Below are 11,616 nucleotides of genomic sequence, written 5' to 3' on the forward strand. Positions count from 1 at the left end.
AGGGACGAACCAAGTGGACGTTGGTGGGCATGAAATGCCCTAAGTTTAGGAGGGGGGTATGAATGAACAAAGATCACATCTGCATGAGAAGGATCGTAGGATATGAAAGTATAGTTCAAAAAGGCTTAAAAGAATAATGGTTACTACTTATATCAACATGGTGCATCTTCTTTTTCAGTGGCTCAATTATAGGAACTCCAAAGTTAAGCGTGTTTAGCGCTTAGCTTGGAGCAATTCTATGTTGGGTGACATGAGAATTTTTCTAAGAAGCATGTGAGTGAGAACAAAACATGCTGAAAGGACTCGTGTTGGTTTGTGAAGAAAACTTTCGCTCTTAGAAACCTTCGAGACAAGCAAGGATGACTAGCCGAGTCGCAGGGGACGCAAAGGAATGTCGGGGCCATCAAATGTCAAATCCAAATTCTGAATCCTCAGTCTGGGGCATAACAAATTTGGTAGTTGTACTTAGTATGGTAATCTAAAATGTAAATGTTCATCTTTTCTTTTTTAAAAAAATCTAAATGTTAAACATTCTTTTCGCACTTTGAATCTTTGAGGTTATTAATGTTACAAGTAGCACGGTTTCCCATTACATAAATTCAATTTATTCAAAAGCCCCGTGTTTTCCATCTCCACCTCTTTAAATTCATAAAATTTATATTAAAAAAAAGGTTTTACTACCTGCAACGATTAATTTTTTTTAAAACTACGATACAAGGGATGGAATTCAAATTATAAAAATGTCATGGTCACTAATACAAACTACATACTAAGTTATATACATTTTGACACAATGGACAATATATGGATAGAACTAAACTCGTACCAATTTATTTCTATAATTTAAATTAAATTATTGAGAATATTATTGAACTTTTAAAATTTTCAATAATACTCTTGAACTATTTAAAAGAAAAACATAGGTATTGTTTAAAAAAAATTATTAATGATGTTCCTCTAAAACTAACAGAATCTGTAAAACAAAGTACAAAGTACAAAGTTGAATAGTATTTTCTATAATTTAGCCTTTATTTTAACTGTTAATTCAAAAGCTTTAACTTGAAAGTTCTCAACTTCAAACATGACAAATCTGAAGTCAACAAAATTGTGAGCTACATGTCCCTTTATTAGTTTCCTGTGTGGCCTTACAAAAGGCTTAATTACTACTTGTAGACATGTGATCAATTAACTCGAAATAAAAGGCCAAAGTCTCCACCCAACGAAACATTGAGCAGAATGGACTTCAAACAGAACTAATAGAAACAAAAACATGGGATTGAACTTTAGATCCAAAGGCAAATGTGTGGAGCTCTCACATTAGAATCTCCCTTCAGTCTTTATTGGCTTCTTCATGTGTGTCTTCTCCAATTTGAATGAAGCAAATGCAGAACTCATTTGGCTAGACTCCTCCCCAAAAGTGCATGGTTTGCGTTGAAGTTGCAAAGAAGATTGCCTTAATATATCAAACAATGAACTCCCTGATTTAATTTCAGGAACGGTGTTCTGTGCACTTGGTCTCACTTGAGAGTAACTAAACTTAGCTGAAGAAATCCTTGTAGCTTTATTATTTTCACTCTGGCCCTGCAAAGCCAAGTTATTTATGTTGTTAGTCGCACCATGATCGACCAAGGAATGCTTAATCGGTTTGTATTGAACTGTTCTATGATGAGGTAATGTCATCATTTCTTGCCTCTCAATCATTTAAAAGTAACACGAATATATATGTTTCAGCGTCAATATTGTTATAACGAGGGCTGACCTGATCAGAAGTTTCCTCCATTGTTGGAATTGCACTCCTGCTGTTGCTATCGTCTCGACCAAAAATGAAAGAACGATTGTTGGCTGATGATCCATGCTTATGAGATGAAGAAAGAGATAAATTTGAACTTCGGCCTAAGAAAGATGACTGCATAACTTATGTTAGCTTTACAGAAGTGAGATCTTTTTACAATTGAACTAAAGGAATTGATAGCTAATGGATTTCTGAATTCAGAGATTATCCACACAGATACCTTTGAAGATGTGTTCTTGCCTACACCGGTTAGTGGAGAGTCCGAAAACACTGCATAAATGGAGATAATACGTAAGGATTAAACAGAATAAAGGATGACAGATTTGGAGGATGATGAAGTGTATGTTTGGGAGTGATTTTAAAATCGTCAAAATCACTTTTATCATTTTTAAATTATTCTAAAACATACTTCAGAACATGCAAAATTAATTTAATATTAGATTTTATACTTTTAAATGCAATTTTTATATTATTAAAACTGGTTTTGAATAATTAAAATATGTTTCATAGTGATTTTGAAAATGACAAAAATGACTTTAACCATTTTATAATCACTCCCAAACATGTCTGAAAATATGCTGCAGATCTTACATTGTGCTTTGCGTCTCTTCTTTACATCAGGTACAACATTCAGCTTCTTGATAAGGCCAAAAACTTCTCTAGTGCTCTCATCCTCAGCAGGCGACAGAAATGTGGATTTTCCATCCTGTTTCAGACCAATGGTTAGATCATCCTGTGAACTATATGGTTGAACGATTAAAAGATAAGTAAAAGACTTTGTTCAGGAAAGAACAGCTTGAATCTCACAGCTTTATCAAATACACGTTCTCTTGCTAGCTTTCTGTCTGTTTCGTCATCATCAGAAATGTAGTGATCATCTTTATCTGTATACATTTGAGGAAGCATTTCCTTTACTTTTCTAATGTTCATTCGAGCCACATCCAGTGGAAGAGAATCTTCTGCAGCATCTTCACAACATTCAAAATCATCATTTTCTCCCTCGTTATTTTCATCTTCCAGCAAAGATTGTTTAGTAGGTTTTGAGCCATATTTCAACTTCTGCAGAAGATCTTCTGTTCCAGCAGCATCTTGCTGTTCAAGCCACTTCTGATGGAGTTCATTACGTTTTTCATTGTCTAATGGATTTTCTTCATATGCAGTTGCTATCATATCTTGAAGCTCTTCTAAATCAGTGTCCTCATCTTCCTCATCATCTTGGAAACGCATATCATGGTCACTGTCATCTTCTTCCTCAGCTTCATCATCAACAAAAGCTTTAACAGGATCCCCGCTTGCTGATGAAGGCAAGTCTGACAAACCATGTGGATGTGGATTAACATTCTCCTTGTCATTATCCTCTTCATCAGAGCTAACAAAATCAAAGTACTTAAGTTATATAAGCTTTCTTGAAAACCAACCCTAAACTTTATCAAACGATTAGAAGCGGCCCTGCTTAATATTCTTAGTTTTCGATATTAGGAGAGTAGGAACAAAAACCAACATGCAAACCAAAATATCATGGATATATCAAATGAGTACATGTAATCAAATTTCCAATTACATAACATTCTTACTCTTCATCAAGGGCTGCAGAATCGAGCCTTAAATTCATTGCCAATACGGATGGTGTGAAATTTTCTTGCAGATGACTGCTGGATGTCTCGTTCATCACATCATCAAGAGGAGCAGATTCAAGAATTAAATTCGTTGCCAATACAGATGGCATAAAATTTTCTTGCAGGAGATTTTTGGACATCTCGTTTGATACATTATCTCCATTGTTTGTTTGGGAATCAGAAAAGAGTTCCTGGAACATGGATAAACATAGTAATTATCCTGAAAAAAATATAGAAAAGACGAAACATTGTCACAAATCACAGAATGAAAGTACCTGAGTGTCATTAACAGGAGCCCGAAATGTTTCTGTGACCTCATCGGTAGCCTGTATTTCATGAAGGCAACAACTGCATCAAGTCAGTTGCAAAGTTGAAATTCTAACTTCAATGCACATGAAATATGAGAATCCTTGAAGCAAAAATATGCATTTGTTATTTAGGCCAAATTGTCAGGTAATAAAGAAAATGTCATGTCATTTAGCTTCCTTAAAGTCTTAGTTACTGGAATTACTCAACCAAAACTGGCCAATACTTCCACCAATAGAATTGCTATACCTAAGAATGTGATTAAACTCCATTTAGAAATAACCGCAAGCTAGAAAAACAATTGCCCCTGTTGTGCAAGTTCCTTTTGTATATTTGACACATTTTAATTGGTGTACCAAAAAAAAATCAGCTTGTTCAAGGATAAACTAATTTAAACTTATTAATGTTACGAGAAGGGAAGGTGGAAGCCATCTAACCCTTTCCTTCTCTGGAGGCATGTTTATCCCATTACTTCGTTCGTCTATACACATTGAATCTCTTTGATTATCCTCATCAGCGGGATGCTGATCCATATTCTCACATTCTTTTTCTACAGAATCTGCCCTCCCTTCTACAGACAACCTATGCTTGATTACAACCTCCGTGAACTGATAATTGTCATCATCTTCGTCGTCGCAGTCCAAAATGGTATTCCCAATATTGATAGATCTGCATAAATAGATATTACATAAGTTCTTAGTCTAAGCATAGAAGTATGACTAAGAACAGGATACCCACTTCCTAGAGAGCTCAAGCTTCCTTCGTCGGATCTTCTCCAAAACTGAAGATATCGGCTTCTGAACAAGTGGCATGGGCTTGAATGCTGCTCCTCTAGTATCTAACAAAGAAGAAAATCAAGCTTGAGAATGCAAACAAGGAAGTATGGCTTAAGCTTGGGACTTCATTTTGAAGATCCGATGGTCATTCAGAGGAATCATGAGACGATTATGAGAGTTGGTTCTACAAATTACCTCGCAAAAGTCTCTGAGACTCAGCGCGGAGTTGCTGAACGTATTCTCTTCTCTCCTGACAAAAATACAAGTAATGAAGTAAGCAAACACTGAGAATTTGAGGAAATATCCACATAAATTATCAAGGTTAAGTGCATCGGAGTTCCTTATACCTTCTCAAGAGTTCTTTTGGAGAGCGCAGTCTCGTTGAAATCTCCAGGCTCTCCACTGCTCTTGAGTCTTTTGTTCTTCGATTTCCTCCTCTTCGCTTCTCTCTCATCCTCAAATGCGACCAAACTTGGCCGTTTCTTCTCCAGCTCATCTACCAACGCATCGCCACTTTCCGCTCCCATCCCCAGACTTTGATCTTCAGCTTTTTCATCAGTTCCAGCCACAGCATCAAATTCCAAGCCCTTCTCCACTCGAGAATCATTTTCCTCACCATCCAGGCCAAGACTAACTCCCAAATTCCCACCATCATCCAAATCCCTCGATCCAGATCCCGATTGTTGAACCTCGTCGAACTCATCCAGATCTTGGCCGTTCAATTTATCGGAATCTTCCGCTTCAGGTTCCACCGCACTCAATTCACGAATCTTAAGGCCATCATCAAGCCGATCATCGATCCTCGAAAATTCCCCTAACAATCCACTCGAAAATCTTTCATCGATGTTCCGTAAATCCTGGGAGAAACCACTTGCTTTCTTCAACCGCTTCAGCTTCCTCCCAGAAACAAGAGGGGAATCGAGCCCGGGAGAAGAGAGTAACTGGAGATCATCGTCACTATCCATCCTCTACAACCGATTATGAAAGGAAAATCGAAGAGGAAGAAGTGAAGTGAGAGCAGCAGATGAAAATTCCGGAGGCCGCTAAGAGAAAAAACTGTAGTGGCGGCAAAGCGAATTCGAAAAATTTGTGAAGGCTCGAAAGGCAAAGAGACCCCTTTTTTTATTTTTAGTTTCTAATGAGATGACCAAACAAAGTAGAGCGAGCCCGCCAAAATTACCTGTTCGTTGGACGACTCCACGGAATCTTTTGATGATCTGTCGGTAATAAATGTACAAAGACAAAGGCCCGGCCCAGTCGTTTCTCTTCTCTTCTTTCTTTTTTTTTTCCTCTCTCTTTTTTCTTTTTTATTCTCAATTATTGACTGTTATGTTACTTTCTTCAAATGTTACCTTTTATATATATATATATAATTCTTCATTATTTTTTTTATTTCCTTTTTATCTTTTTTTTAAAAAGGGAAAAAGAATATAAGAGTTTTATCATGTCCTGCCCAATTTCATCTACTTGAGATTGGATCGCCGGTAAATATTTAGTTATATGAGGATATTTTATTATGTAAATATTTTTATTTGGGGTTGGATTGACATAAATTTATTTGATATTATCCTATTTTAGAGGTTATTTATTTACAAATATTATTGGAAGGAAGAAAAAAAGGGGGAAGATGCCTATTGCCTCCATTAATTTGTCTCTACATTTTTTAATAAATTATAGTAGTTTGTAGCTAGGTGAGTATGATATACCAAAATATCGATTTAATCGAAGGTCGTTAGTCAGAGAAAAAGATGAGCTTGGTTGGTATCAATTTGAAAAAAATCTAAAATGACACTAAAGAATAAAACCGACTGACCGATGATTGGTTTGAACATTTACTAAACCAAATATAATGAGTTTTGAACCTTTTGATGACAGTTGGTTGAAAAATCAATTAAATAGTAGTAATTTATAGGTAATAGTAATTTAAATTTGAAGTAAAAATTATTTTAATATAAATTATAATAACTTGTATTTAGGTGCATGCTCAAGTGAGATTAGATTGTTATGATACTTTCTTTAAATATTACTTTCAATATTTATTTATTTATTGTATTATTATTATTATTATTATTATTTGGTGTTTGTCGTGCTCAATGTGAATCTACTTGAGATTGGATCGGTGTTATTTACTTATGGGAGGATTTTTCTATTATATATTAATATTTTTTAATAGTTTATTTGTTGTTGGATTGGCACAAATTTAATTTGACAGTATCATATTTTAGAGGTTCTTTATTAAAATTTTAAAAAAAAATTAAGAAAGAGTTATTGGAAGGAATTGGTAAGATTTCTTTTTTATTTTTTTAATACAACAAATTGGGATATGAGAATTTGAATTCCAATTTCAACAAAAATAAAATATATAAGCTATTGTTGAACTAGGTTAATATTGGTTAGTCTTTAAGAATTAAACAATATAAACAATTAAATTGTAAATTATTATACTTTTTTATGAAAATTTAAGACTATACCATCTAATTGGCATTATATGGTTCTTATGTTTTTTTTAATATATGTAAGTATTCGAATCAGTTTATGCACAACTCGACTAATCTCATGAGACAACGATAATTTTTGTTGCAAATTTTGATGAGATGATTAATCTTGCTTTAAACCAATCTTGTTTTTTCATTGTGAAGGCCAAGAATCAACAAAGATTGTCTACCTATTTCTTACATTTTGTGTTTCCTCTCTTTGTATTTTCTTAAAAATAAAAATTTAGAAAAAAATGGAGCACCTAAGCTAATGAGATTTATTAATTAAATAATTTAGTGAATGACAAAGCATGTGGCGACTGGCAAGTTAAAATTTTCGATAGTGTTCTGTAAGTGGCATGTGACAGCTTTTATAATGAGTTTATTTTCTTTCAATTTTAATAATTAGTAGCCTGCATATTATTTGCCTTAGAAGTTAAGTTTGATTCCAATGACAATTTCAGAACAACAGGTTGGGTCAAATGGATTGTTCACGTGAAATTTTCATTAGCTTATATAATCACTTCTAATATGATTATACAATGCCAAATCATTACACGACAGGGCTTGCAAAATGAGTAGGATGTCAAGTAATGGCTAATTTTGGACTATGTTGTAAAATTTTCATGCTCGGTATAATTGGATTAAAATCATTATTTCGTCTTACCATTATTGATCTAAAACAAGTATTAAAATTTTTACAGGTGATATATTATTTTCATTATTGTAATTAAACTTAACCGTTCATCTTAATTGCTTTTCAACAATACGTGGGAGAGGGATCATCCCGAATCTCTGACTTCGAAATTAAAAATACAAGTATTACACTAGTTGAATTGACTTTTAACTCCTAATTTTAGGGGCAAGTATTTTGGTCTTGGTTGATAATTTCTTTACCAGCCAAATGACGACATTGAGCTATATGTTTGGTTAGCTAAAATAAGCATAAGGTGAAAAGGAATTTACGTCAAAAGTTCAGGAACTAAAAATAGACCTAATCAAATTCTTTATTCAAGTTGATAATCTTTTGCTTCTCCTTGTAAATATAGAATTAACTTCACTCTTTTAAATGATACGAGCAAATAAAGAGCAGAGCATGAGCAAAATGAAAGTGACAGTCACTTCAAAAGAACTGCTACTTATGATTATTGAGGTGTAGTTAAATTTTCAGTGCACAAAAGTATTTTCAGATTCAATCATCAAAATGTATCTAGAAACTCCACAATAAATCACAACAGAAATTTAAAGGGAAGATTGATTTAAAAATTACACTTCAAAGTTCCATGTCGATTCTGCAGTTACTTTTGGCCTTTTTGATTCATCTGCCAAATTGACCGATGCTACAATCTGCACAACAAAAGATAGGGTAAAAAGAACCGACATGAAAATCCAATACAGTGAATAGCATTTGAATCGATTCAAAAGCATCTAGAACTTAGAATTGAAGACTGTTATCATGCTCGGGTCGTGGAATAACTCATCAAGTCATCAACTACCACCGAGCTGAGAACTGACTCAGAAGCCAACCACTACATTTTTATCCTAGAATGTTAGTAGTTCTACCTTTGCCACCAGGTATAAACAATCTAGTTACGAATTAACCAGTTCCACTGAAACGACATAGCAGTTATGAAGATTGCTAATGCCAGAACCTCAGCCTGGAAATCACCAGTACAAGCCTGCAGGTATTTTGCCCTCTTCTCAATTGCTCCATGTCAGTGCATTGCTAACGCTTCCTATAGTGCGTGACCTACCCGTTAAATTCTCTGGATGGAAACACTTTCATCAACCATTTTCCAACAAAATTTTGGTGTTTAAAACTTCCTAATATTCTTGAACAAGATTTTTGGTGAACCATTCTCTTGCAATTGCTGGTAAAAGAAAGCGTGTCATATCAATACATAAGTCGAAATGGCATTGAGAAACTCAACCCCGACTAGTAATCTATTGACCACTTCAAAACCAAGTAAAAGTTAATAATATTATAGATCCAGAGCCCAACTCAAAGACTGACTATCCTGTTTGTTTCTTTTACCGAGCACTTGTGCATGGCCCCCAGACTAATAAACATGTCTTGAATTTCCTCAAGCCACCACGTGGGAAAGGGAGTTTTCAAAGATAAGAAGATAAAATCCCCAAATAATATTCTACCACAGACCAAACCTAAATGTATATATATATATATATATTTTTTCAAAAAAAAAAAACCCTGTCATCAATCATCAGATTACCAGATGCTAAGTCTCGGTAGAAAACCAAGTAATTCCTATTTAAAACCCTGTGTCTCATTTACATATGTTGACACTGGGGTGAAGATACCAATCCAATGAGATAGTTTTCTTTTAAAGGTCCAGGGGAATACCTAACCATATTTGAAGGTTCAGAATATTGACTATTTTAGGGAACAATTCAAAATTCTCATAGAACTCCCTAGTTATCAATTTCCTGCAAGGAAGTCTCCTTTCCATTCTCTTTAAACTCATAGTATCAGGGCCTACTCCCAATAACCCACAGGGAGATTTCGAGCACCCCAACATGGCACTAAAAGACCTAAAACATTTCAGTGATTTCACTCGTTAAAGCTTTCTGTCTGGAGGCTCGAATACATGAACCTAGAGAACTTCCCCTCTCAAATGTCCTAATCCTTTACTGAAAGGATCACCCTCTGGGGCTCTTTTCTTTGATTATTGGGTAATGCTTTTCTGGATGATGAATGTTTGATTGTGCACTCTGAGAGGCAATAAAAAAGATTCATAGATTGTGTAGTCCGTGGAACTTCCAGGCCAGACATTCTTTCAAATTAAGTGCTTACTGTTTCGTCAACTGTGTAAACATAATTATTAGGATGTGTTCTACAAGAATTAGACAACTAGAGTTAAATTCCATTTTAACTGTACAAAAGATGTGCATTTCTACATATATGGTGGGATAGAATTATAATATATCAAAGTTCTCAATAGTGGTTTATCCATAGGAAACTTCCCTATCCAGAAAAATTCCTTGAGATGTCATATCCAGAAATTTTGATTTACGCAATTGACGAGCATTCTACATACCTTGAAATTTCCGCTTGACTTCAAATTCCTTGTCCACTCTAATCCCAGTGCCTTGGATGTAGTCTGGTACGTAGCCTTGAATACATCATCACCATAGACCTTCCTTGAAACAGCAAAGTCCCACGAATTCTTTGCAACATCGTAAGAAGGTTCAAAAGTGGTCGCCCCCTCGTGCACATATGTGTACTTCAATTTACAATTTCCAGAGCCAAGAGCATGATTAGCAGAAACCTTGTTAGCTGAATCAAGGACTAAGGTCCCGTCGAGAACTGTTCTGTTATCGGCCCAACTATGGATGTAAGTCAAATTCAAAGGCTTCTCCGCTACCTTAACAGTATTCATAAACTGAAAGCGAAGATCCTGTGCAATAACATGCAATAACGAAACAAGTTAAGCACGAGATTGAATTTGATGATGCAAAGGGCGAAAATGAATTCTACAGAAACCTAACTCAAGCTTCCAACAAAATAATCAGATTAAACTCAGCAATACAGTGAATCAATTTCAGGTCCAGTTTAACCAATTACATACTTCAATTTCCGTAAACTTCTGTGCTAAATTTATTATAGATTAAACCAAATGGTTCTGACTGGTAGGTAAGAATGAGATAGAGAACAACAAATTCCACTTCTACCAAGATGTTTCATTTCGTGAAATTCTATCCTCTGAATTCGAATGCATCAAACAGCCCTAAGAATCTGAAAAATTGAAGAGTCAGCGTACCTTTTTGGGGACATTGTAGTCGACTATGAAGAAGCCTGGTTTCTCGACGGCAAGAGCAAGGCCATTTAAACTAGGACCGTTGATGATTGTGGCGTCGGTAATGGATGCTCGGAGCTTGACGTCGCCGGCGTTAACAGCCAAAGTGGAGGCGGCGCCGCTTTTGTCAGCGTCGTACTTGGTCTTCAGAGTTGCCTTCATTGTTAATAGTGAAGGAGATAAGCGAGGTCTAACCCTGTCCAGATGCAAAACTATATTTTCACTTTTTTTTTCTCCCATTTTAAAGCTGTTGCCTTGGGTTGCTTGACTTGCACTTGTCCAACCAAACAGTCCAAACCAGCTAAATTATAAATGAAAGGTTATAAAATAATAATAATAATAATAAATAAATCAAATTTAAAAACAAAAAAAACAAAAAAACAAAAAAAAAAAACAATTTTCTCTCAATAATTTTGGTTAAAATACCTATTTGGGAACGAGAAAATTAATTTTTGGTTTAAATATTACTTTGATAGGTAGGCTTTTAGTTTTTGTTTATTTTGGTTCTTATATTTTTAAAATGTCTATTCTAATTCCTACTTTTTTACAAGATTTTTGGAGAAATTTATTTCGTTAAATCAATTTGTATTTGTATTGATTTAAGTGTAATGGGTACAATCTCCAATAAATGATCATTTGATACTTTCTCTCAAAAAGTAAATTTATTTTGAAGGTTTTGCAACTTGTTCTCAAGGTTGATTTATTTTGAGAGCTTTGCAACTTATTTTCGGTGTTGATTTGTCTCGAGGATTTCGTAGCTTGTTCTTGATGTTGATTTGTCTCGAGAATTTTATAGCTTGTTCTCCATGTTGAATTGTCTCAAGGGATTTGCAGCTT

General features: G+C 34.7%; 2 protein-coding genes across 2 annotated transcripts; both read right to left on the reverse strand.

The window, feature by feature from the left end:
• Positions 1-1,010: 1,010 nt before the first annotated feature.
• On the reverse strand, positions 1,011-5,683 carry LOC120089815 (DNA ligase-like protein). Its single transcript, XM_039047218.2, has 11 exons — positions 4,838-5,683; positions 4,686-4,740; positions 4,453-4,552; positions 4,152-4,383; positions 3,684-3,734; positions 3,367-3,599; positions 2,600-3,161; positions 2,384-2,498; positions 2,013-2,062; positions 1,760-1,906; positions 1,011-1,581 (listed from the first exon to the last, which is right to left on the reverse strand). The coding sequence occupies exons 1-11, from the start codon at positions 5,453-5,455 to the stop codon at positions 1,318-1,320; spliced, it is 2,427 nt and encodes an 808-aa protein (XP_038903146.1). The 5' UTR covers positions 5,456-5,683; the 3' UTR covers positions 1,011-1,317.
• Positions 5,684-8,086: 2,403 nt separating this feature from the next.
• Positions 8,087-11,081, reverse strand: LOC120089832 (outer envelope pore 24B-like protein). Its single transcript, XM_039047237.2, has 3 exons — positions 10,744-11,081; positions 10,021-10,380; positions 8,087-8,311 (listed from the first exon to the last, which is right to left on the reverse strand). Exons 1-3 carry the CDS (start codon positions 11,017-11,019, stop codon positions 8,231-8,233), a joined length of 717 nt encoding a protein of 238 aa, XP_038903165.1. The 5' UTR covers positions 11,020-11,081; the 3' UTR covers positions 8,087-8,230.
• Positions 11,082-11,616: the final 535 nt, after the last annotated feature.

The sequence above is a fragment of the Benincasa hispida genome, chromosome 9 (genome assembly GCF_027475165.1).
Source record: "Benincasa hispida cultivar pf3 chromosome 9, pf3_genome.v1.1, whole genome shotgun sequence".
Taxonomy (NCBI): Eukaryota; Viridiplantae; Streptophyta; class Magnoliopsida; order Cucurbitales; family Cucurbitaceae; genus Benincasa; species Benincasa hispida.